Raw genomic sequence first — 27,638 nt, 5'->3', positions numbered from 1 at the left:
TCATAGTTTATAGATGTAGCACAAACAACTTAGTGTCCATGAATGTGGTTTAGAAATATGGGTTGAAGACTCACACACCTTATGCCATATAGAGTATCTTGCTTCTAAAAGAGACAAATCACAATTAGAGAATAGTGTTGAGTTGTGTTTCATATTAGAGTTTATGCAAATGTAGTATAGTTCAATGTGATTTTGGTGGATACACACCATGTGTTGTTGGGTAGACCTTGACAATATGGTAGATATGCAATCATTAATGGAAGAAAGAACACCTTCAACATCACGAAGGGTGGGGGGAAGCTTGAATTGTTGTTGATAAAGGTAGAAGAGTGTGTTGAGGGCAAAGTGTTGTTAGCAAAGGAGTTAGCAAAGGAGTTTCTCAAGGAGCTGACAAACTTTTAGGATTGTCATGTGCCAATAGTCAAGCCTATGTAGAAGGAAAATCAAAACATTGAGGAGCACAACTCTAAGTATCTGTAATGTCCCCTTCTCAACAGCAATCAGCTCAATCGACCGTTAGCCTATTTCAGAGACTCGTACGCTAGTCGGAAGCATAAATTAGGGTTTCCTACCTCTAGGAGGATGTTTTAGCATTTTTGGTGGCTTGCATGTTAGAGTTTGTCAATTTTGGTTTTGGATTCCTTTTGGGTTTTCAGAAAGCTTCGCAATGATGGTACATACATTCATTCTTTTTTTCTTTTTGTTTGTTTGTATATGCGTTCTCTGTTCTAATTGCATCTTGATACTTTGTATCACATCTCAAACGCAACTCGAAAAAGATTTGATGGTTATGACTAATATAATCTAATAAAAACTTAAACTGTTATAGGGGCTTTCCTTTTTGTACATGAGATGAGCGTGGTAAAAAAATATTTCCATAGTAAGTAGTGGAGTTTGGCAGACTTACTATTTTTAATAAGTGGAGGCAAGGGCAGTTTATTTCTTTGGGTTTTTTCTGGGGTTTTAGAGAGCTTCATGATGGTGTAACATGCAAATGAATCTGAAGACTTTTCCAGACTTACTATTTTTAGTAAGTTGCGACGACTGCTCAGAATGTGGTAAAAATCACTTTGGAAACATTTACTATTTTTAGCAGTATGCTATTTTTAGTAGGGTTTCAGCTGGTCAGTTCAGATGGCTATTTCCGGCATGTCAGTTTGAGAAGTTTGTCTTCCAACATTTTGGAGCTTGTTTTGGCAAGTTAAGTATTTGTGTAAAATTGGTGTTTTAAATTAAATAATAACTTAAGGCAAGGTTGGACAATTTATTTAAGGGGGATTGTTTAAGTTATATTGATATCTAAAGTGATTTCCTTAATTATATGTTGGGCAATTCATGGTAGAGGAAAATATTTTATAAGTGAATTGTTGTTAAGGCAAGATGGATGCCTTAGGAGGAAAATAAGATAATTTTATGATATAATTCACTTTATTCTTTGGACTCCATAATACACTTTATTGATGCATATTTTATAAAGTGTATTTGCCACCATGTGATGGGCGATTTTGGAAAAATGAAATGAAATGCAAATTAAGGAAATTTGAATGTCGCGTTTAATCCCATATTGGAGGGAAAAGAAGTTTGATTTGGGGAGGAAGTTATAAATGTGCCTTGGCCTTCATTTGAGACTATTCATGTTTATTTGCAACGAAGTGTTGTCGAAATTCAGAGTGATTGCTTCAAGGAATGCATACCTCCTAGCTGATTCTTGGCTTCTTGCTTGAAAGATAGCAACTAGTTGAGATTGAGAGACTGTTCTTTACACTGAAGAACAGATGGAGGTCATTGATGTAATAACATTTGATGTTTTTTGATGTGTTTTGGGGTGTTTGTGTGTTTCCAGGTTGTAGGTCAGTTGTAGTGCTGAAGTGGTTTTGTCATCATAAGTCTATGGGTGAATTCTTGTGGCTTTTGGGTATTCTCTCATCATTTTCCTAAGTCCTAGGCGATCCTTTATGCCAGTTTTCAGGGCCTAATTTGGAGTTGTGAAATTATTAGAGCAAATCGCCCTCTTCCCAGGCTGTACCATGCTAGGGTTGTCTATAAATGTGCACATTAATGCTTTGAGCCAGTTTGCAGCTGTGTGTTGGTCTTAATCAGATCGCCTCTTTCTTAGAAATCATTTGCAATCAGTCTCGAGTCTTTTCGTTGAGTTTTGGAGGAGTTGTGTGCATTTTAGTGTGGTTAGAAGTTGCTGGTCTGTGTTATTCAGCTTGCTGGAAAAGTATATCAGATTCTGAAATTTGGAGTGTGAGGTTGTTTTTTGGGGTAGTTGGTCTTTTGTAGCTTGTGGAGTGCATTAAACATTATTTGCAAATTGGACAATGATATCTTTTAATCTGAAAATTCGTGCTATGTAATGTTAAGCTGATTAGTAGTACTAACAACTATTTTATTTTGAATTGTATCACAAGACCCACTGAATAAGTGGAAGAGGTTGGCTTTTCCGCCTATCTTATCTCATTGTACTTCAGTACTCCCTCTGAATAAGAGGTTGAGTGGAATGTTATTAAGTTTTTCAGTCCTCCCGTTGCATAAGTGGTTTGAGTGATCTATTTCCTTGTTTGTAATAATTGTCCTCCCACTGCATAAGTTCCTTCTTGTAATAATCGCCCTCCCGTTGAAAAGTGGTTGAGTGATTCTCTTTTAGTTGTTCTTGCCTGTTGGACAAGCGGAAGGGGTTGGCTTGCCGCCCGACATTGTAATTTCAGTTGATTTTTGGAGCAAACGATCCTATTCACCGTATGCTCTCACCATTCCACATTGAGCTCTTGGCGATCAGAAAGTGGAAGGGTTCTTTTTCAGCAGTATTGAGTTTATATTTCCTAACCTTAATGGGTGTTTGAAAATTGAAATAATTCAAAAAAAAGTAAGGGGGTCGTTTCAGTGTCCTAAAGTCTAAGTGTCGCTCCAAATTGTTTTGGATGTAATGGAAGAAGGGATGCTAGAGGAATAGTCACTTGTGCACAACATAGCTCATTGCACGAATATGATTTTGAGTTCTAGTCAACTAAACAAAGTGCCACATAGGTGAGCCTAGGCATGAGTAACAAATTGAATAGACAATGAAAGAGCTACTTCAATGAGGTCTCATCCAGGATAGTATGAGCTCTTGTGCACCACTTCCAACACTTGCACTAAAGAAGGGTGGAGAATGGAGAATGTGTACGAACTTCAATGTCATCAACAAGATCATGATCAAGTGCATGTTTTCATTGTCATGGATGGATGACATAATGTATTGTGTGACTAGTGCCAAATACTTTTTGAATATGAGAAGTTGCAAGTGAACCCAAATAATTGTCAAGATTAGACATCATTAGAATATGCAAAATTGCATGTGAACCCAAATAATTGTGTTATTGAACATTAGGCACTTGCTGAATGAAGGTTGTTTGACAGAGAGACCCCACCATGTAGTTTTACAATAAGCACATTCGGTCTATATTTCAAGAGATGGAGAAGTTCAACACTCCTTTGCACATGGCTACCTATGGATGGAACCCATTTTGTCTATCTTTTAGTAGGCCTTGTAGATTTGTCCCTATAGATGATGGCAATGTGAAGGGGGGCTTAATGAAGGCTGTTACGAAGATGTACACTACATTACTACATAGGAAGTTGCATTGATTTGACACTAGTGGATGAGATTTGCTGAACTTAGGGGCTACATGAGTTTGGCAAGATAAATAGTGAGAATTTGGAACAAGTGAACTCAGTGAATTGGTGGTGGTTGTTTGAGCCTCCATCATTGACACACACACTAGCCATTCAACTCTTATCATAGGTTTGTATATCCTTAGTTTTTGAGAGCAAAGTTTGAAAATAGGGACTCATTAGTTGAAAAACTTGACTAAGACTCAAGACTTGACAAAACGCGACAACGAAAAAAATTCATAATTGCACACACACAAAAAGAAATAATACATTTAGAGAATACAAAAGTTTAATTTGATTACCAATTTGTCATAGTTAAAACATCATATTTGTCATATGACCTTCAAACTCTTTAAATTTGATATTTCAAAGTTTCAAAGTTGAACAATACATTATAATAGAATAAACTTATATATAATAAATGGACAACACTATAACTATTTACATATGATGATATGTCAAAAAAACCAAATGTAATCTATTTCTTCTTCCCATATGTCAAAAAACAACCAAATACAATCTAGATCTTCTTCTTCCCACTCAGAGTATAATATTTTTTGCCTCAAACTGAAGATAAGTCGGTATCAAAATGATGATTGATTGTTTCCTCAAGAGTTTTTATTTTCATCAATCGCATCCAACTCTATATCTTTTTTTGCTCCTCTTTCCAGTTCAACAAGATCTTCATCAGTAAGTAGGACATCATCATGTTTCTTGATAATCCAATTATCAAAAGGATCAATGTCACCAAGTAAATGGTGCGATGAGGAGGACACTCCACCTTTTTGGTTGTACCAAATAAAGACAAGGACATTGAGGTGCTCTTGGATCAACTTGTTTCTCTTCTTCATGTGAACACTCTCAAATAGTCTACAATTGCATTTAGACTCAAAAGTACTATAGGGCTGGAGCAAAATGCAGATAGCTAGCCTCAAGATACCTTTGCTTGATCAGCTTAACTTATTCTTCCATTTCCATGAGCATGTTGGGACCAAGAGTTATCCTATCCTCTAGCTTGTCGTAGCTGATAGGACTTCTATGCCTCCTCTTGTATGGTGCTTTGAAGGGTACCATCTCAATGGCTGATTGATATGAATTATTGTAAGCAAATTCCTCTAGAGAAAGATAATCTTCCCATTTGTATTGCTGGTCCATATAGTACATTCTTAGGAGATCTTCCAAAACTTGATTTACTCTTTCTGTCTATCCGTTTGGGTTTCTAGAGCTGCAACCAGGTTTGCTAGAACCTGGATATCATTCTGACGTCCTTATTGGATATAATCTTCTTTGATTCCCCATGCAAATGAAAAATCTCTTGAACAAATTTTCAAGAAATTACAGGTTCTCCATCAGTCAAAATTTCTGGTATAAAATGTGCTACCTTGGTGAATTTATCCACCACTATTAAAATTGCGTTGTCTATTTTTTGTCATGTTAAACCCTGAACAAAGTCCATGCTGGTGATCTGCCATTTCCAATCTGGATCAACGTGTGGTTGCAACAGCTCTGCTGGATGTTGGTGCTCTACTTTATCCTCTGACATTCGAAACACCCAACCACAAATCTTGCAGCATCCTCCTTTATTCCTTTCCAAAAATATAGAGGCTTAACATCTGCCAACATTTTTGTTACACCTGGATGTCCGGAATACAGTGCCGAGTGTACCTCCATCCAAACTAACTTCTTTAATTCTGAAGATTCTAGAACATACATTCTTCCTTTGTATCTAGAAGTCCTTATAGTTCAACACTGCACCCTTCATATCTAGAATCTTGAGGATTGTCTTGAAAACCCTCACAGACTTGATTGCAATAGTCATTCCCTTTGAGATTCTGTAATTACTCGTGCTCTTAAATTTGTGTTAACAGTTACTATGGATGTGTTAACAGTAACTATGGATGATAAATGTCTTTGGCGACTCAAAGCATCAGCCACTCTATTCTCTTTACCCTTGGTATAACTAATTTCAAAATCATAACCTGGAATTAGCTCCAAGCATCTTATTTGGTGAGTATTCAAATCAGGCTGGGTAAATGTATTTTAATCCTTGGTGATTTGACCTAAGCTCAAATGGTTTTCCCATTGAGTAATGTCACCACATCTGGAGAGCATGCACAATGGCTGCCCATTTAAGATCATGGGGTGCGTAATTGTTCATAATTTTTCAACTTTTTGGACTCGTAGGCAATTACCTTCTCATCTAGCATAAGGACTGCACTTAACCCTTCTGCGGATACATCCGTAACAACCACAAAATGACCTTCGGAATCTGGCACTTTCAGAATTGGTGCAGTTGTCATCTTCTCTTTCAGATATTCAAATACTTTCTGACATTTCTCTGCCCTCTCATATCTTCTTCCCTTTTTCTGAAGAGTAGTATTAGGATGAGCTATTTGTGAAAAGTTCATTACAAATTGTATAAACAATCCCTAAACACATTGCTCATCAAATTCCTGAATGCTGCTGGGTGTTGGTGAGCCTGAATGATAAAATACTAAATTCATAGTGTCCATATCTTGTTCTAAATGCTGTCTTATGAATATCCTCCTTCTTTCAATCCCTGAAATCTGGAATTTTGTTTGTCTTCACAACCCAGCCCTGAAATATGGAGAAACCTTGGTGAGAAATTATCTCCTTTGGACATTTGATGAGCATGCTTGTTTCTTGGACACCGAATTAATGTGGTTTCATAAATGTTGGAAATTGATTTGCAGACTATTATTCTTCACTAATTGGATTGGCCTCTAGTAAAGGCTTGTATGAATAAATGGTACCTGATCGTGCATCATGTTTTGTTGGTTCTTAGGTAATTCAATTTAGTGGCACTCATAGATGATGGGGAATCATCTTTTGGATTATTGAAAAGGATTGTCACAACCAATAAACATATAAGCTAATTTTGATTAGCAAGTTAAATCTATAAGTTACAGGGTTCGCCCTTGGACCCCCTTGGTACCGTTTCTGGTTCGAACGGGCTCCTGGTTCGGGTCCGGTTTGGACTGGGCTCGACCAGGGTTCGAAAAACCCAGAGGTGGTTCGTCCCTGGTCGAACCCAAGCGAACCCAGGTCGAACCCAGTTGAACCCGAGCAGCCGGGCGGCCCAAAAAAGCAAATTATATGCAAAATATAATTTTTCTTTGAATCCCCTTGCTAAAAAGTGAAACTTATACCCTAAAAGTGACTTCTAAAACATTGTATTCACTCATTTCACCTCTAAAAGTGGCATTGGCTCATCTAATGTCAATGTCAATGAGGAGGATGAATTAGATGATCCATTTGATGATTAAACTTTATATTGTTGAAAGTTGAAACAATGATACTTGAATATTTTGTCATTTTGATATTAAACTTGATGCATATGATGCTATTATGGTATCATCATGATGCTATGATTACAAGCTTATGTTTGTTTTGTTGTTTATATGATGCTATGTGACATGCAAATTTTAATTCATGCTTATAGGCTTCACAAATATATATATAAAATTTACATGTTTTTGTACTAACGAACCCAAATGAACTCAAACCCCTTTTCAAAATTTTGCCGTACCGGCGTACCGGGTTCTTCGGATCCAAACCAGTGCCCAAACCCGAACCGGTAACTTAGAGTTAAATATTTTAGAGTGTATATTGTTTAATTAATGTGTTTATTTTCTGAACTTAACTTGAAGATTATATGGATTTTATGAACTATAGGATGAGCTGCAAAGTCTCAAAGCCTATATATGAATATGGCCTACTGAACATAAAAGGTAATCTATATTCTTGATCACCTTTCTTGCAACACTGTATGGCTATTAAAACTTTTCTTTTCATGGTCTTGAGCATTCCGTAGTCTTGTGGAATCATACAAGAACTTGCCAATTTGCAATGGTGGACTCATTGTCATAGGTGGTCTTCGGTGATGTTGAATATAATCTACCTATTTTAGTCCAATTTTGTGACTCTAAATTGAAAAAAATCGCATCACTATTAATTATTGTGCACATTCACTAAGTTATGAGGTGTCTTAGAAATTAGGATGACCTAACTGGAATAGACTAACAAGATGGGCTTAAATAAGATCACCATTGATTTGTCACATGTAGTTATATCTAAGTTGCAGAGTTTAGTTTTGACTTTTGAGATTTACAAGAGAAATCAAATTTGTAAAATTTGTTTGCTACAAATAGTCCATGCATGAGGAATTAAATTTTTTGCTGATATTGATAGGCAACTTTGGATCGCATTCTTTCTTTTTTTTTTTTCTAGACCAGGTTGCTTGTTTTGAGATATAATTGTAACATTCAATTGCTGCTAGTGGCAATCTTGAGTCATTGATGTGGCTTCCTTGAACCTTATTAGTGACAACCGTTGTTCCAAGCTCTTTTTTCCTTTGGCTAATTGGTTGCCACCTTGTTTTGATGTCTCCATTGTTCAATGAATCCAAAGTTGCATGTTTTTGGGGTAGAACTGTTAAAAGAAAGAAATATGGATCCCTTAAATATATGGGTAGTTAATATATGTTAATTGCATCCTTTATCCATATTATTAAGAATTTGAATTACTATTATCAGGTTTTTACTATTAAGAGCAAGCAACTGGCCCAATGTCTAAAACATATATCATTGCAACTGGCCATTAATAGTTCATTTGAACGGAGGCTTTATTAGGGATTGATCCCTTGAGGGAAATAAATTGGTTGATGCTTCATCATTTTATATGGTCATCAAAGGTTGTTTTTAGTTGGTAAGAGACTTGTACAGGATGATAAACTATGCTTTTGTTCCAAATAACCTGATAGTTGTGGACGATATTGTGGTCAAGGGTGACTGCAGCAAAAATATCCTCCATCCATGGAACTTCTTTTCTTCGTTAGAGAAATGTAGCATTTGCTATATCTAAAGAGAAAAGTTAGTGTTATCCATGGTGTTGTCTGCAGCAGCCAAAGAAATCTGGCTTGCATCTGGAGAGTAGTCCTCTAGTTTCAGATATACAGTTAATTTTTCTGTGTAATTTGACATCTTAAAATTGAGCATAATATGTCCAAGGCAGCTGAAGGAACTGGTCTAATATCTTTCTGGCACTATTGTTTAGCGATAAGTGATTATAGATACAAAACATGAGATGTCTCTCAACCAAATCCTTACCAGGTAATCACAAATAAAAGGGCTGTGAGAGTTCATTGTAGGTCTGAAGGAATCTCTGTACTTTTGAAAAGGACTCCCGGAGAATATATATCCCCTGATTCCTTCTGTTATCTGTTCTGCCTTGATTATGGTGGCAGTCTTACCATACTTGTTCTCTTTTTCAAAAGGTTACCAGTGGTCTAGCAGGTTGTGTGTGTTGTGGACTGTGGAGTATGACAAAGATTGGTGAGAAGTGGTTCACCCCAAGGATTCTTGTTCAAATGCCAAACGATCAAGAACAGGCATGCTGATTAAGTCAGCTTAGAATATGCCCCATCCAATCCTTGTCCTATTGTAGTAATGATTCATCTCTGCCAATATTCCTCAGCCTTTGCTTTTCTTTAAGGTTTTCATTGATCAGGCAGGGTCACAACAAAGTCATCCACTTGCCTGAGATGACCTTTTTCTCAGGTTCTTTGAACATCACCGTCTTCCCGCCTGAAAAAGATTTTTCCCAAATAGATATTTTTCTTTCAAAAATTTCATGCCCTTGAACTCTCCCACAAGCATTATAGTCATGGAAATTTCTCAAATAAGTTACTTTCCGTTTCCGGAATGTGTGCCTTTAGGCCGGAAATGCGTTTCCGGGTAACACTGCTATATCCACCTAAAACAGTGGCATCTGTTTTAAAAACTGAATAACATTTTTGACTTTGTTATAACTAGCAATTGTGCTCTGATGATCATGCACATTCTATTTCTGTGAAGATAAAACATCTGATGCACTTGCCAAACCTATTTGATTTTAGTTTCCAAGAAGATTTACATGTTGCCTTTGCTTGTCATGATTCATATCTGTTCATGACTGGAAGAGTGAAGGTCAAACATAAAGAGGGTGCCAATTTCTTGACCAAGTCTCATACTTAAAGTCTTAAACAGTTGCGTTGTTCTATGGTGTGTGGAATGGTGATCAAATCTTCCTAGATATACCGATTTCCAATTCAGAGGTACTTATTGGAAGCTCTTTCTAATAGCAACATCAATTTCGATACTTATTTAATCAGAAACTCTCCATCAAGGATTAAAATCTGGTAGTTCTATGCTACTAGCAAGTACCATGGGTTACTGCCATATTCAGATAAGCAGATGCCCTTTCTGTATCTTGTCCTATTCTAATCTCTACCGTTGGGATGGTCCTGTTCTGCATATGCTATTGTATCAAGAACCAAAAGTCTTTGATGGACAGAAACCTTTGATGAACACAGTAAAGAACCTCACCGAATTTCAAGTTCATGATACAAGCAATGCAAAATGAGAGCTATATCAATTTTCAACAATTCTTCCATCCCCTCTAAATAGAAGTACTGCATAATAGATGGGCAAGTGCTGTATGTTTATCAACTGGTTTGAAAGGTAGAAAATGAACATCAGTGTTGCTTGCTTTAACCTCATTTTGGATAGTTTGCAAACACGTTGTCAAGAATTTTACCAACATAAACTTGTTGAGTGTGAGATCTTTAATTTTTACATGCTCTATGCCCCTCCAAGTCATTGCAAAGCTCACATGTGATCATATAACTGTCCTTAGGGGATAACGCAAGTTAATGCTTTAAATAAATACTGACTGTGTGGTCCAGGAAGAAAGGGAAGGACTTCAGCAATAATGCTGTGTAAGTTCCAGCTAGAAAAATATTCTTCTTTCGTGTAGCTTGGAACATCAAAAGGGAGTCACCTTCTCACATGTGATCATATAACTGTACTTAGGGGTTAATGCAAGTTTGATAGGAAGCCTACTGATGCATTGATTTCTCTGAAGCAATCCTTTAAGTTTAAACAAATACTGTGTAGTCCAGCAAGAAAGTGAAATACTTCAACAATAATGTTTTGTAACTTCCAGCTCGAAATATTCTTCTTTCTTGTAGCTTAGATTGTCAAAAGGGACTCACATTCTCACATTAGATCATATGGGGCTAATGCAAGTTGATGAGAGGTCTGCTGATGCACTCATTCTCTGAAGCAATGCTTTAAACAAATACTGTGTAGTCTAGGAAGAAAGTGAAAGACATAAATATAATGCTGTGTAACTTTCAGCTATAAATATAATGCTGTGTAACTTTCAGCTGGAAATATTCTTCTTTTGTGTAGCTTGGATTATCAAAATGTAGTCACCTTCAATGTATAGGAAGTTGACATTCTTGCTAAGGTTCAACTTCAGACCATTCCAGACTGATCTGTTTGGTCTTGTTATTGCAGAAATAAGTAGCCGGTGTAGGCATCTGATATTTAGTCATCATGATATTTGAGGAGACCCAAGTAGAGGCTCCATTTCATTCTCATGATCTCATCATTCCCATTCTTGGAAGAACGTACTTAATCTTTCCTCTCAAAGAGTGATCAATGTGTGTTATATTAGCCGGGAGAGGATTTCTAATGCAACCATTGTTTATGCTTTATTAATGCAATACTAGTGGGTTTGATCAAGGCCAAGATTTGGTGAGATTGTGTCTATTGTAGACAAATATATTACTAATTTTTATATTGTATTTGTTGGATTAATGACATTATTGGCAATCATTTGGATGTTGATTGATATGAGTTGTGTGTTTGTTCTTTCAGGTCGAGTCTGCCCTTTTACTGGCAAGAGGTCAAACAACGCAAACAAGGTATCCTTTTCTAATAAGAAGACCAAAAAATTACAAATGGTCAATCTACAGTACAAGAGATACTGGTGGGAAACAGGTAAACGATTTGTTAAATTGAGATTATCAACCAAGGCAATTAGGACAATTGAAAAGAATGGGTTGGATGCCACAGCCAAGAAAGCTGGTATAGACCTGAGAAAAATGTGAGATTTGTGCTGGTGCATCAAATTAATACTTAATGCATGTATTTTTGGAGAAAGAGAGACAAGCTTATTAAAATATAGACTCAAATTTTCAGGAACTTCAATTCTTGAAGATCAATGTTTCTGTGAATCTATATCCAGATTTTAAAATATTCTGTGGATGACTGAAAATTCAGGGCACTTTTATCAGGGAGACAGTCACTGAAGTTCGTAAAAGAATTAGTGCATTCTTGATTGTTTGAAGCACCTTAACATTTCTCCCATCTGGGTATGATCGGAATATATGGCGTTTCGAGAATTATCATTTGGCGATACATTAAGTTGTGTGGCTTTGTGATGAGTATGTATTATAGATTTAGTTCTATGCCATCATGGTTATGTGACGAGTATATGTTATAGATTTAGCATTCGTCTTGTGCCATTAGGTCGTGATGTTATATTAATAGATGCATTTAATGCTCTCTTATTGTGATTTTGTCACTTGGAAATCTGACTATTTGTAAAGATTTATTAATTCGTTCTTATATTTTTTTTGGCACGTTAATTTAATGTTCTATGCATTTAGGGTCTTTAAAGCATGCGTGGCCCGTGCATAAATGCATTGGCTTGGAGGGTGTTTTATGACCTGTATAATTGCTTCAAAGGTTTTGGATTTACTGGTTTCCATTTTCTTTTAGACTTTACCATCAAAGTTAGATGCGTTGTTGCCTCAAACATTAAATACAAGCTCAAATGTTTTTAGTTTAAAAACAGCATTTGAGAAATTTGGCATAAGATTAGAAAACATACTTTAAAAAAACTTTATAAATAAAAAATAGAATAAACTTTGAAGTATACAAATCTAAGCAAGAGATGGATGCGGTATGGAATTTTGTATCAATCATCTTAACATGAAAATAGAAAGGAAATGAGAACGGCGAGCAAACTTGGGAGCTGTAGTCACAAGAGGTAAAAGATAGAAGCCCTCTTTTGGTGGACACTTAACAACTACAATCTATATAAAATAATAGATTAAATTGGACACAGTAAAATGACAATAGAGGGAGGCAGGTAAAAGTAATAGAATAAGGGACAATTTAGGGGTTAAATAGGAGGGAAAAAAGTAAATGATGACTAAACTAGGAACTAAATGTAAGACAGTCTGGTAATTGAAGGGAAATATAGTATTGATAATCTAAGTGTGAGTTGTGCTAAATATTTTCAAATCCAAAACCACAAAATAGACCATGCATTCATTCAAACAACACCAAATATATCTTGAAAAACATTTCTTAAAAATAATCCAGCAAGAACACATCACTCCATAGATTATCAACAAAAGTATTACGATATGATGAAAATTTCACTTGTGTTCAAGGTGTCTTCAATTCTTTGTTTTTGATCCAATTTTCATTATCTTTGCTTGTCATACAAAACCATGTCCAAATGCTAAACCAAGCACTTGATTTATAGAAACAAGGCAAAACAAGAACAAGTGGTTTCCAATAACATGTGGGCTCAAAACCATAAGCCTAATCATAGTTAATATTCTTCCACTTCAACTTGTGTGTTCGACCTTATGATTTCATCCCCATGGATTGAATGCAACATGCTCATGAGATTCTTTCCAATTGTAAAGGCATTGAAGCTATGCTTCAGTGATCACAAAATAATTCTTACGCCAGCTCACTATTGCAAACTTCTAAAACTATCGTTTCACACACACACACACACACACACACAGATATATATATATATATATATATATATATATATATATATATATATATATATATATGTATATATATATATATGTATATATATATATATATATATATATGTATATATATATATATATATATATATATATATATATATATATATATATATATATATATTCAAATTCAACAACCTGCAGCAATGTGGAATGTGAAAAATAGAGTTGAAATACACAATAATGAACACAAAGACACCAATCGTACCTTGGAGAAAACCCTAACAAGGTGAAACATTCTAGCAAGATTATGCCCAAAGGCATTTCATTCACTATCTAAAGCATCTTGACAAGTGTTACAACACATTTTGGGCTAATTGGAGCTTTGGTAAACCTCACACTCCTATTCTTCAAATGAAACCTTTGCATATGTGCATCAATCGAGGTTGAAACCATGAAATCTTGACTTCCCATTTGTATATATAAATTGAACATATGATAAATTAATTGATTCAATGCTAAAAGCCCTTCAAATACCAAATACAAAACAAAATTGTCAGTTTCACTAGTAAGAGATCACTATGACATTTGCTAGATCATCATGGGGAATGGTATTTACCTAATCTCTGTGGTAAACACACATTTGTCCTTTGCTGCAATTAACAATTTTGTCATCCTTTTCACTTGATGGTGACATTTACAACTTAACGAAAGGATATCAAGGTGATTCACACCATACTTGTTACCCTCCAATCTATCTCACAAATTGCCATGTATCAAGAAACATCGGATTTACCTTAGAAAGGGTCTCCTAGTCACATGTTTTAAGTGAATTCATACATTTGCCATCAAGAGGCTTTTGGTCTCTAAAAGTTTAGGGATAACTCAAACTTGGAAGTCTCTATCCCACTTTTTTGGAAACCCACTTGGCCTTGCTTGGGAGTTGAAATTTGAGATATATCAACCATGTCCTATGCTTGCCATACCTAGGCTGCATCACTTTATTATTGACATCAACGTCATCTTCTTGTACCAGTTACTTCTTAGATGTAAACTTATCCATGGATGGTAAAACAACCTCATTGTCTTGATCCAACAAAGAAGTTTCAAACAAGCACAACTTATTGATTTTGATGATTGAGAATATTTTCAAGTATTTAGGGAAATCCAACCTAAATTCTTTTTGCTCCACTTTATCTATGATCTCAAAATGGTTGCATCTAAAAAAAAATTAAGGTTCCTTGAAGACACTTGAAGCTTCTTCCTTCCTAAGTATATCCACTTCATGTTACCATCACAAAACTTGCGCTTCATCATGTGTTAATTATGCCAAAACTATACTTAGTTTGAGACTCCTTGAGTTTTGGTTGTACTTGGAGATCTATTTGTGTAACTTAGCTAATGAACATGTGTTAGCTTTTTCCAAATTTGAATCTCCTTTTTCTAGCTCATCTCTTGATTGTTACACACAAACATTAAAGGTGTAGTTGGAAAATAGCCAAAGCAAGCTTCAAAATGAGATAAATTTGTAAATCAGGAATATCCATGCTATAGAAGTGTTGTATGTATTTCAAATGTTCATCCCAACACTAAGGATGCCTGATTGTACCCATGAAGGATTGTATCAAGGTCATATTAACTACCTCTATTTCTCCATCCAATTGGGAATAAAAAGCTGCAAACCTCCTCAACTTTGTGCCCATCATACTCCAAACAATTCCCCCAAAAAGTGAGTGCCCAAGAAAATTGGATAATATCACAAAAAATGATGCTATTGTAGATAATTGTCAAGTTGATAATCAAGTATCACTCATAGAACTTCAAGGTAATGTACTTGGGCCAACCTATTTTTATCTTGGAAGATATACAAAAAATTGGTATATTTATTTCTTCTAACATGCTAGAAAAAGTAATATTGATTATAAAAATCTAAGTTGAGAGGAGATGGAGGTAGAGTTGGGGTCTTATAAGACTTAAAAGATCAAATTCAACATACAAGAAGATAAAATTGAACTAGGTAATTTAAGTATCGAGGTAAACTTATTGGTCACTAAACTAGGGTCTTGTGACTAAATCATGGGGATGGATTGGTTTAGTAAGAAACACACTAATCTAGATTACTTTAATACGAAGATTGAATGCTTAGATGATCAAGGGAGCCTACTGCTACTCTAGAGAATCCAAATACTAGTAATGGTGAGAAAAATCTTAGCCATGCAATCCAAGAGGATGAGAAGGGAAGACAAATATATCTAGTAAAGGTAGACAATGGTAGTGAAAATGCTAATCCTAGAATAAAAAAATATCCAATTCTTGATGAATTTTATGATATCTTTCTTAAAGAGATAGTAGGCTCACCTTCTAAGAGGCAATTCGATTTCTCCATTGGTTTAGCTCCAGGGGTTGAGCATATTTTTAAAGTCCCTTATAGAATGAATAAGACTTGAATATGCAAATATAATATTTTATGAAGAAGGGGTTGATTTTTCCTAGCATGTCTCCATGGGGAGTTCTAATGTTGTTCATCAAGAAAAAGGATATGACATTGAAATTATACATTGACTATCAAATGTTGAATAAGCCAACCATCCAAAATCAATATCCTCTTGAATTGATGAATTGTTTTCAAGCAAACGAACGGAGCTATGCTATTTTCTAAAATAAAATGAAATAAATTTTAAATAACTTTCAATTAAAAATAATCAATATTAATTTATATAAGATAAAATATAAATAACAAGTATAAATTTTAAAAACAATAAAATAAAAAATATATAAATTATAAAAATATTTTAAAAAATTTCAAAAACCGAAGCCAAGACTAGATAAATAGGTAGTAGGTTCAATAGGTTTGATTGAAATTAAGTCAATTCTTCAAATTCACAAGGTTCCAAGCCAATTTGTTAGGACCCCCTTTATTTACTCAAAGGTGAACTTTGATCTAATTGAAGCCTCCTACTGTTTGATGGGCCACATGGTGCCATGCGGGTATTAACATGCTTCAATCTAAGGGGCCTCAATTGAAGCCCCTTTATATCAAATACTAATGTTTTTTTATGTAGATTTTTAGTTGTGTTTCTTCTTTTGTTCACTAGTGGAAGACATTACCACATTTTCACCCTAATTTTGATGTATAATATATTGGGAGACACCATGAGCATTGTCTTGATGTGTCTTATCTCTTCTATGGTATGCAATAAGGAAGATGGTCAACAACTTAATAGAACTCTATTGAAGATTGGGATCTTGGCTTGGGCCAAGGATTTCATTCCTTAGATTGTAGAAGGTGGACTTTGTAAGGATACCAATGGTAATGAGGTGTAAGTTTGTAGAGAAATGTAAGAAGTGATAGAATATGAAGACACTCTTTATATTCTAACTATTTCCCAAATGTTAAGTATGAAGACAAAAGTCAATTACGAGTTTACTAAAAAGTGTAGATGGAGGAAATTAGAACCAAAGAGGCTATGATTAGAAGCTTGGGATTCAATTGGTGAGGGGTCTTAGTGTACCATGGAGACTTTTTATTCCTAAAGGGGAGCAGGTTGCTTTTAGCATTTTATTGGTTTTGTTTTGCTTCACCTATGATGACATGTAAAGCTTCTTTAATATTGTCATTTGATGTCTTTATGATTTTTTGTATTGGTTTATGGATGTTTTCTTAGATTCTATATTGGTAGGATTTTACAAAAACTTGAGTATTTAGATTTTTTAGGTTGTAACAACTTAGTATTATTGAATGAATCTCCGATTTTATAGAGTTGATGGCTTCAACTGATTTCCTTTATACTAATAATAAATCTTAAAAAAAAAATGACCTTTCTATATTAATTTAAATGTTGAACATAATCAAATCAACTTTTAATATTGACTAATCTATTATTATAATTTACACACTAATTATATATCATAATTATAAAAAATAATAATTATTAAAATAAAAGTTAAAATTTAATTAATATATTTAAAAAATACTAATTCTAATAAGAAAAATATTGTAATTAAACTCTAAATCATAAGTAAAGAGAGATCACATAAGATTGGAACTGAATATGTATTTGAACTGCAGATATTACTATGTCTTTAGAGAATACCTTCGCATGTGATAATCGAAGCATCACCATTTATCTCTTAAATATTATTTCGAAATAATTGTTCCAGTTGAAACCCAGTAATAATGACAAATGTCTTTGAACCAGAAAGAAAACATTTTAACAACAAAAGTTTTATTTATGAACTATAATATTTTTCATCTCAGGCTAATTCGAAGAGATCTCGAAGGAACAGGAATAAAATATAATGGATGGGAAATTGTGGATTTGCCCATGGATAGAAAATTGCTGCAATTGGGTTTTAGTTTTAGGCTTGGAATGAGCATTCAAGAGGGAGTTGAGTGTAATTGAACCTAGGTAGATCATCACAGTAATTGTAAACAAGATAATTATCCCAAACCCACTTCATCTGTCCCTGCTGGGATAAGTTCAGATTGGTATAATCTGGTCCATTCCACCAGTGATTTCCCTGGTTAGTGGAGGAACACAAAGCAAGGCTGCCATTATAGTCCTCCACGTTCCAAACACAGCCTTCAAGTGTGAGATTTGACAAGGAGGCCACAAAGGGTGCACTGGAAAAGTCAATTTTCACTTTGCCTCCTTGTGTTGCCCACTGGTCTCCATTAAACAGGCTTGAAAACATACTCATTGGCTTCTCTTTCAGATATGGCACTCCATCCCCTTCATGGTTGCGAAACACTCTGATGGGCACTCCATCTACCATTATTTTGAATCAAAACATTCAAATCCTGCTTAGTCACATAAGATCATATGGTGAGACAAACAAATGGAGAGAGGCAAAGGATTTACGTGATCTGAGATGGGTTCCAGATGATTTTGTAAGTCTTGAAGTCAGCAGTAGGATCAAAACATAAATAAAATTGTTGCTCTTTGCCACCTTCACCTTGGACAAAGATGTTAGTGTGCAGGATGTATGGTTGCCCTGAAGTGTTTCCCAGGAATTCCATATCTATCTCATCATGTTGGTCTCCACCAGAGTGAAGCTGCAAAAATAACTCTGTTAGATGATCATGATGCTTTACAATTAATTGCAGCTAATCAATTGAGGCTGACTAGTATGGCACAGATGGTTAAATCCTTTCTCACTCACAATAAACAGTTGATATCAATATACTAACTTCGAAAAGTGGCCCTTCTATTGAAGTTTAGGTGGTGCATCTAAACCAAATTCGAGTAAGACCCATCTCTTAGTAGATTATTTGAAATCATACTCACTTTTTGGAGTAGGATCCATCTATAGTATGATCTCATGAAATCATACCTACTTATTAGAATGATTTAAGATGAACACTAAAATAAATCAAAATATAGATTGTGTTGCTTAAATCAAAATCAAATAGACAATCCTACTCACTCTTCAAATAGAATGTTCTCTATTAAAATTTACTTATTAAAATGATTTCAGATAAACCATCTAAAAAAATAAAAACTTAGTATTTACTACTTAAACAGAAATCAAATAGACAACCCTACTGTATAAGATGTTCCCTCTAATCAACTATATATAATTGATCATTACTATATAAATGAAACTATATTACTCACATAGAATGTAGTGACAGTGCCTGCGGAATTTCCAGGGACTAGCTTCATACTTATATCGAATTTCCCAAACAAAAACTCTTGTTTTGACAGGATTAACGAACCTGTTTGCAAAACATCCCACTGACATTATTAACACATATAAGCATATAATGTTTTACTGAACTAAATTGCATAAAATATACCAGCAGCCTGATCAAGAGTAAGCTGCAGATCCTGGCCACTGTTGAATATGTTAACATGTTCATTGCCCCATTTGACGTCTACATCTTGGTAGAAGTTGCCATAAACCATTGGAGTTGCAGTACACAAGAGCAGACCCACAATACAATAGAAAGGAATGAAAGAAGCCATAGCCATGGATTTGGCTTAATGTAGTTGAAATGCTCTCAACGGTGAGGAAAAATGAGAGCAAATGAATGGAGAAGGCTTCGTGGGTGTTCTCATAAATAAGAGAAATTGTAAGAAGACTAAGACCCAGCTGTATGGGGAAATACCAAACTAGTAGCTGTGCCGTTTATGATTATTGGCTTAACTCCTATCCCTGTGCTCAATTTGAATGGAGTCGGTCATTTTAAACAATACGGTCGCAGGTGAGATCCACAATTGTTAATGGCCGGTAAGATATATATTTTTGGTTTTGATTTTTATCATTGCCACGGACCGATTTTTTGAGAGAAATAGATGCTTTACAGGAAATCCGTTAGTCTAATTGTAAATTGTATGAATAGAGAAGGTAAAGAATGTTCAATTAAGCAAGCGATATTTTGTTCGAAACAACATATATCGGTAATAAGTGCATGCATGAGAGTGTTAATGGATGTATAGGAATGACTATTATGAGATGAATCATCGGTTATTATATACAGTCATATCATGAGCCATTTAAGGAAGTGCAGTATGGTCATAGAGTTATTATTTTTTAGATATACCAAGATAATAAAGACACGTATTAGCAGAAATATTATAAATTATACAGGAAGAGTAGAGAGTTTGTTTAAAATAAAAAATATTTATGATTAATATCTAGAAATAAATGTTTAAAAGTAAGGATTTATAAGGTACAAATCAATGAAGGGATATTAGATAAAAAAAAAAACAAAAAAAAACATATAGATCAGATTTAGAAATAGATGTATAGTATTAGAAATGAGAAAATTTAAAGGTCAAATATTAAGGTAAAGTAGTAAGGGGGTTTAAAATGTTGGTGTCATCAAAATGTAAAAAAATAATGGAGATGAATTTATAAAATAATAAAAGAAAATGAGATGGTTAGAAGCCCTTAGTTCTAATTTGTTAATTGGATTTAGTTGGTGATTTATATTCTACTATAATGTATGCTCAACATCATTATCCGTGTTGCCATTGGAACAATGCTACTTTAGTTGCTAAGAAATTTCTCAAGGACTTTTTTGTACTTTTGGATAGGGTTGCATATAGAGTGTGTTCCACTTTCCATAAATTAATAATGTAGTCCATACACATCCTTTGGTCTTAGGAATTTACAAAAGCACTTACACCTATGTTTGAAACTCAATGGTGTTGAAAAACACCATTAGGAGCCTATCATATATATAAAGTGAAAGGTTATTGTCTAAGAATTAAAGTCCCTTGGCATTATTTTTGATTTTTCATTCAAGGTGCCTATATGCCCTTGTAGCCCTATGTCATGTACCAGTTAGAGAAATTATGGTAGGGATTTGATCATATAAATGTGTTGTTATGGCCTTATTGAAATTTTGTAATGGTGGTTCATGTTGTCTTGTATGGATTCCTACTTGGATTATTCAATGAACTTTATTTATCATCACAAATCTCCTTTATTAGCCCAAGGTTATGACAAGATGGCTAATTTTCCCATTGCCTTCTGATGACATGACCACAACAAATGCCCACCATTTATAAAATACGCCTCTCGACCACTACAATATTTTTTACTTCACACCAATTACCAACTTAATTGACCAAGCAACTTTGTTCTAGCTTATGTGTGTTGATTATCACCTCCACTTTTGTTTACACTAAAAAATGGTAAGCTCCAAGATGGTGGGGTCATCTCTAGATCTAAACCTAAGTCTTGAGGGTTCACTCATGATGACCTTGCATATGTATTCCCATGTGGTAAATCAAATACTATGTAGTTTGCACTCAAATGTTAGAGGGAGTTCATTCTCTCCTCTTGTATAAGATTATTTATCTCACTTTAAACCTTGACTATTAATTAAGTGAAACTATTAGCTTAGTTCTATTACAATAGAAGGATAATCATTGCTATCAAGTGTTGGTTCCATACCCATCATTACCAATCATTAGTGTACAAACATGCTCATGGGTCATATCATAGTTCACACACAAAGTGATTGTCTTGACAATTTGTCACATATAAACAAAGGATTAGCTCATACTGATCCTAGGTACACAAGCTAACTATCTCCAACATACATCACATACACAGTTAGTAGCTCTAAGTTGCATCATAAATACATAGTTATTGGCTCATATGAGCATCACAAATCTAATAGTGACCGACTCATATAAAAGAACCACAAAGATAATAATGAATGGCTCCTACAAGCACCACAAAAATAATAATGATCGACTCATATACAATGGCTAATTAACACCCGTCCAAAATACATCCTAGATAGGAAAGGATTGTCAGTGCATTACACACTACACCGTGGGTCTCATTCCTTTCCCTAGTCTTCTACATTAGCAGATAAATGGAAAGAGGATTTGATATATCCCATTCTACATCGAGGCCCATCCTCAACCCAATAGGGTCAAGTATACCATAAAACAATCAATAAAAGAATTTGGTGCATCCAATATTACACTGTTGGTCCATCCTCAATCTAAAGATTCCTGAAAGTAGTGAACCAACCTATTATGCCTAGCATATCTGTTTCCCCATTTGGTTTCCTTGAGTCAAAATATGGACCCCCTTTTTAGTTTCTTTCTTCCCTTTTTGGTGTCGACCTCGGAACTCTAGAATCTCGGAGTCCCGAGGTCCCTTTTGGGTTTTACCTCGGAACTCTGGAATCCCGAAGTCTCGAGGTTCTTTTTTTGTTTTTACCTCGGAACTCCGGAGTCCCGGAGTCCCGAGGTTCTTTTTGGTTTTGCCTCAGAACTCCGGAAACCCGGAGTCCCGAGGTTCTTTTTGGTTTCGCCTCAGAACTCCGGAAACCCGGAGTCCCGAGGTTCCTTGTTGTTCCAACCTTGGAACTCCGGAATCCCAGAGTCTCAAGGTCTTGGGTCTTTTGGCCTCAGAACTCCGGAGTCCCGAGGTGGTTTGTTTTGTTTTCCTCTCTGTCGACCTCGGAACCCCAAAACCTCGGAGTCCCAGGGTCGTGTTTATGGTTTTCGTACGGAAGGGTTTTGGGAGGCTATATATAGGAGATAATGAACTTTTTGAGTTCATTTGTGCATTCAGAGTTTCTCCTCCCTAGCTCCAAGTCGCGAACCTCTGGACTCCCGAGCTCTCTTTCTTGTGTCCGTTCGATTTTCGATTCACTAGGTTGGTGAATTAGTTTTCTCTCCTTGTGTTTTTGTAGATTAGGTGTCTTTTCGCGTTTTTGTTCCTTTTTTTTTGTTTGTTCTTTTGTGTTTTGTTGTTTTTGGGCATGCCCTAGCTTTCCACCTCGGAACCCTGGATCCCCGGAGTTTCGGGTTTCATTTAGCCTTCCACCCCAGAACCCTGGAGTTCTGGGTTTCGCTTTCCCTTCCACCCCGGAACCCCGGATCCCCGGAGTTCCAGGTTTTGCCCTAGCTTTCCACCTCGGAACCCCGGATCCCTGGAGTTCCAGGTTTCATTTAGCCTTCCACCTCGGAACCTCAGATCCTCAGAGTTCCGGGTTTCGCTTTCCCTTCCACCTCGGAACCCCAGATCCTCGGAGTTCTGGGTTTCTCTTTGCTTTCCACCCTGGAACCCCGGATCCTCGAAATTCCGGGTTTCCCCTTCCATTCCAACTTGGAACCCCGGATCCCCGGAGTTACTGATCGCCCCAAATCTGGACCTCGGAACCCCGGATCCCTGGAGTTCCGAGAGGTTTTATAGACTCCACCTTAGACCCCAGATACCTGGAGTTCCGAGCCCTTTTTCTTTGTGCTTACCCCAGGACCCCGAAGTCCCGAAGTGGATCAAGAGTTATGTTTAATATTGAAGACTAAAATTTGTGTTTTGATTGTAGGTTACAGTGGTTAGATGGACTCATCCGCCTGTTGTTCTCAAAATCTGATTCCCCTTAAAAACCCTTATAATAAAATGATAAACTCTGTTTGCAGAAGAGAGATCAAAGAGAAGGAAACTTTAGAGTGACATATGACAAGGTTTTACAACCTTCTACACTTTGAACTTATCCAAAGTTCAGGCGGGTATACCTTATGTGAATTGACTTCACACTTTTAAAAGACAGATCCACAGTAAACCAATCCGAAAACCAATGAATCCTGTCGCCTCAAAACTAACTGAAACAAAGAAAGAAAGCTTATAATCATGTTCAGTATTGACCTACAAGATATGTAAAAGATAACCACAATTGATACCAGTGCCTTATCCAGGCCACAGAGTCATCTAAAGTTTAAACAATACTCCCACAATCAAATATCTCCACACATCCCATCACCTCGGCTTCTATAAAACTCCACGTATGCCTGACATACATAAGAGTTTATCCTTATGAAACTAGACTGCATTCATCAAATTCAAAATCTCCCACAAGGAATTCACTGATAGAAATGCTTCATGCATATTTAATTTCCCTCCTGGAGAGAAAAGATAAGAAACGCCTCTATTAAGACTACCTTACAATCCAATCCTCAAATGAATAACCCTAGATTACTTATATTTGAAAATAGTAAATATTTTCAAGTAGACCAGAGGACAACACAAAATTTAGGCTCGAAAGTTGATAGTCTGTATATTGATATTAATTTTGAGAAAATATTACAAAACTCAGAGTATTCTCCATAAGACTAGAAAATCCCAGATATATTTCTGCAGAGTTTTCTTACAAATTCTTGCGATCCTTTTTTAGAAGGTCCTGGTATCCATTTATAATATCATGGATGCATACAAGCTTTGGACCTTTCAAAAGAAAGTTTGTTACAAACAACAACCTTTTCCAAGAAGTGGTTATAGGTCCTTTTCAACATCTGCGGCTTCTTCTGCTTGTTGTTTCGTTGCACCCTCTTGTAACCGCTCCCGAGCATCTTCTTTTTGTCCCATATACTTATCTTTCCACTCCTGATACACATCATCACTAGGCCAAGTAAAACTAGCAACCTTTTGTTTCATATCTTCTAGCCGCTTCCAAGTGACTCGTACATGCCCAATCTCTGTTTCTATGAAACCATAATGAGATTTCACTTTTTCAATTTCCTCAATTGTTTGGACAAACAAGGATGTGTCATCAGTACTAATAATCTGATTGATTCTTAGGGACAAATTGTGGTCCACCTCTTTCAACCAAGTCTTCTCTTCCTTTAGCTAAACAAGACCAATGAAACCTCCTGGAAATATTTCAAATTTATGATCTGAATATTCTTTTCTATAAAGTTGGGCTTTTCTTTTATACTTGTTCTTTCCACTGAAAGAATATTCATCTCTTTTATAAACTCACATGTGGACCTAAGATTGTCTTTCTCTTCTGCATCTGCATGGGAGGAACACATGAGCTCTAACTCCTTACCTCTAGGTACCCACTTGTTCAGGATTAGTTCCAAAGTGGCTTCTTCTTCTTTGAATTTGATCAAAATCTCAAGAATCCTCTTCATATTTATGTATACATTGGAGGTTTTGATTGAGTCAGCAAACTTCAAAATGGTGGCTTTCACCTTCTCCTCATATTTGTTTGCATACAAGGTCTGAGCTTGTTTCAACTTTTCCAACTCATGTTGGACATTTTCAGGTAATTGAGAATTGGAAGGCATGGGAGAAGGGGGGTATTCAATGATGGGACTAGTAGGAGTGGGCCTTGCTGGAGAGGAGACTATCATGAGTGTAGAAGATTCACCTAGATGATGTTGACCTATCAGTTGACTCTGGAGTCTAGCAATTATGCTGTCTCTATTGGCTATTCCTTCTTTAGCATCATTGTAAGCTTTTAAAACAGTCTCCAACTTCAGTTGGAGATTAGCCTTTTCTTGTGCCTCTCTCTCTGCTACTGCCACATTAAACTTTGCTGTCTCTAGTACCGTGCTAGCAACTTCTACTACCCCTGTGTCTTGGACTCTTTTAACAATCATGCCTCCAAGGTAGCTTGACCCTGAGCTATCCCTTTTCTTTCTATTTTCATCTCTTTTTAGAGACCACATGACTAGGGCAACATTATCCTTGCTAAAGGTCACTCCTTCCAATGGCTTTGTCTCCTTCCTTATTGCATCGAGAACCAATGCATCAGCTATATCCCATTCAGGGAGAATCAACACACCAACCTTATCCAACATCTCTTTTCCTTTCTCAGGAGTGATGGCTTTGAACTCCTCCTTCATTTCTTGCTTAACCTCTTCCTCCACTTGGGCTCCATCCTTGAGAGGCTGTTCACTTACCTTTTGCTCACATATGATCTTAAATTGATCAATATTTTGCTTCCATAAAAACTGCATAAAAGCTCCCGATGTGACAAAATTACTGTCAGCTAGGAATTCTTCACTAGCTTGCTTAATAGTAGGGTCCAATTCTTGGCCCTTTAACTCACCATCAATAAAATCCATTTCAGCAGTAAGTGGCTCTTCGGGCATCCCCTCTTGGGTCTCCTCGTAGGTATAGGCAATCTTACCGAGACTCCCTAGCTGCAATAATTGTTGAGCCATAGCTTGTTCATCTCCAATGTGGATAGGAGATTGAGATGGAGAATATTGAGGCTCATCAGTTTCAATTTCCTTTCCCACTTTTTGCCTCTTAGGGGAATCCTGAATGTCAATGACATCTTCAATTTTCCTCTTCCCTTTTGAGGTGGAAGGCTCACCTGTCACTGGCATCATCACAATGTATTTTGACCTTTTGTGCATTACATAGTCACTAGGTGGGATATCTCTAGCAAAGGCAGGCTTAGCCAATACCATCTTAGCCTTATCAGGATCATTTTGCATTATGGCCTCCCTTTTTTCTTTTAAAGTCTGCATGAGGTCTTCAAAATAAAGAATCAGGAACTTTATTTTCTCCTCAAATGGGTTGAAGCTAGAGAGAGGAGGGTGAATTCACAATACTGGTTCCCACTTTTTGACCAACTTTGACACTTAGATGAATATTTTGAAAAAAAACTTCACTTTCCGACACCTATAACTTTTAAACCGTTAAGAATTTGAAGATGATATTAACTAGTGATTTTTAGCATCTTGTTTGTAGATTCTAAATATATTTTTTTCAAATTTGTTTGAATAAAAATTTATTGATTTTTCCATCTCCCTCAAAAAGTAGTTTTTTTACGGCAAACAACATTTTTTTAGAGTGTTGTGTATCCCGAAATGCATAATTTTTTTTCTATAAATGATAAAAACTTAATTCTTTTGAATTTTGGTTTGTAACATCAATACCTAGGGCATGGAGTTGGTTTGATAGTGATATGTTGAATATTTTTCATTTTATTAATTTTTGAAGTTCGACTAATTATAATTCAGATATAGGTGTACGTTTGAACACGTAACTTGTTCTATATATATCAAAATTCAATTTTCTTTTTTATTTTTAGAAAGAAAACACCAATACCTAGTGCATAGATATTTTTCAGATTTTTTTTGAATTATTTTACTATTATTCCCAATGCATTGAACAAAGAAGTTCATGTTCGGTGAAAAACCTACATTCATAAGAAATAAAATAAAAATATATTAATGAAATTAAATATATTAAAAGTTATACTATTTGGAAAGATTATAATAAGGACTAAATACCTAAAAAAAATAAAAAATAAAATGAATTAATTTGACCCCCCAAAAGCTAATGTAAAATTGGTTTTTTATCAGCATTTGATAGATTCAAAGGAGACTCCATTGCGAGTATGATTTAGAAGTAGAGAGGTTCTATCCAAGAAATTTTGATCTAAGAGCCTTTTATTTAACTCTCTTCAATTAATTACTTCAAATGGGACCTCTTAAAGCTTAAATCATTATATTTTCTAAAAAATGTACGATTTCAGCAAAAATCAAGATGTACCAAAAAGTGGGAACCAACTTTGTGAGTTCACCCAAGATCATAACTAGTGTCAAATTGATGGATAAAATCAAGGGCTTTCTTATATGCAACCCACTTCTCCTTCCTCAATTCCTGGTCATCTAAGCTAAATTCATTTCTAATCAAATCTTCTGGGAACTGGAATTGATGAGGCCTACCTTTGCACACTGCTCTTTTTCTGAACATGCCATTGAAAAAATCCTCGGGGTTTGCACATCTTAACACTGTAGTAGACAACCTATATGGCCTAAAGAATTCTTCAAAATATTTCCATCCACCCTTAGTGATCACAAAATGGTGAGCCATGGTAATAGTCGGGAAAATAGTCCCTTTACCTCTATTGGTTAGCTCTGCTTCTTATACTCCCCCAATTTGTCTTAGGACTTCTACAATCCCTATCTTCAATGGGACCTGATAGGGTAGTAAATAGGGGGTGCCTCTAAATCCAAACACTCTAAAAATAGTAGACACATGGTACAAATATATGTCTCCCCAATTGTGAACAATCTTGATATCCTCTGCAAACTCCTTTGGTTTGAGAAAATCC

General features: G+C 35.7%; 1 protein-coding gene and 1 pseudogene across 1 annotated transcript in view; one reads left to right on the top strand and one right to left on the bottom strand.

The window, feature by feature from the left end:
* LOC131043386 (large ribosomal subunit protein bL28c) overlaps positions 1 to 11,911 on the top strand; it is a 48,640-nt gene extending 36,729 nt beyond the window's left edge. Inside the window, exon 2 of the mRNA XM_057976577.2 lies at positions 11,382 to 11,911. Within this exon, the coding sequence (XP_057832560.1) occupies positions 11,382 to 11,614 (233 nt within the window). The 3' untranslated portion in view covers positions 11,615 to 11,911. The remainder of the gene's footprint in view (positions 1 to 11,381) is intronic.
* Positions 11,912 to 17,662: 5,751 nt separating this feature from the next.
* On the bottom strand, positions 17,663 to 19,272 carry LOC131043358 (putative xyloglucan endotransglucosylase/hydrolase protein 13; annotated as a pseudogene).
* Positions 19,273 to 27,638: the final 8,366 nt, after the last annotated feature.

Source organism: Cryptomeria japonica, chromosome 3 (assembly GCF_030272615.1).
Source record: "Cryptomeria japonica chromosome 3, Sugi_1.0, whole genome shotgun sequence".
NCBI lineage: Eukaryota > Viridiplantae > Streptophyta > Pinopsida > Cupressales > Cupressaceae > Cryptomeria > Cryptomeria japonica.
This window is presented reverse-complemented; position numbering and strand designations above follow the sequence as displayed.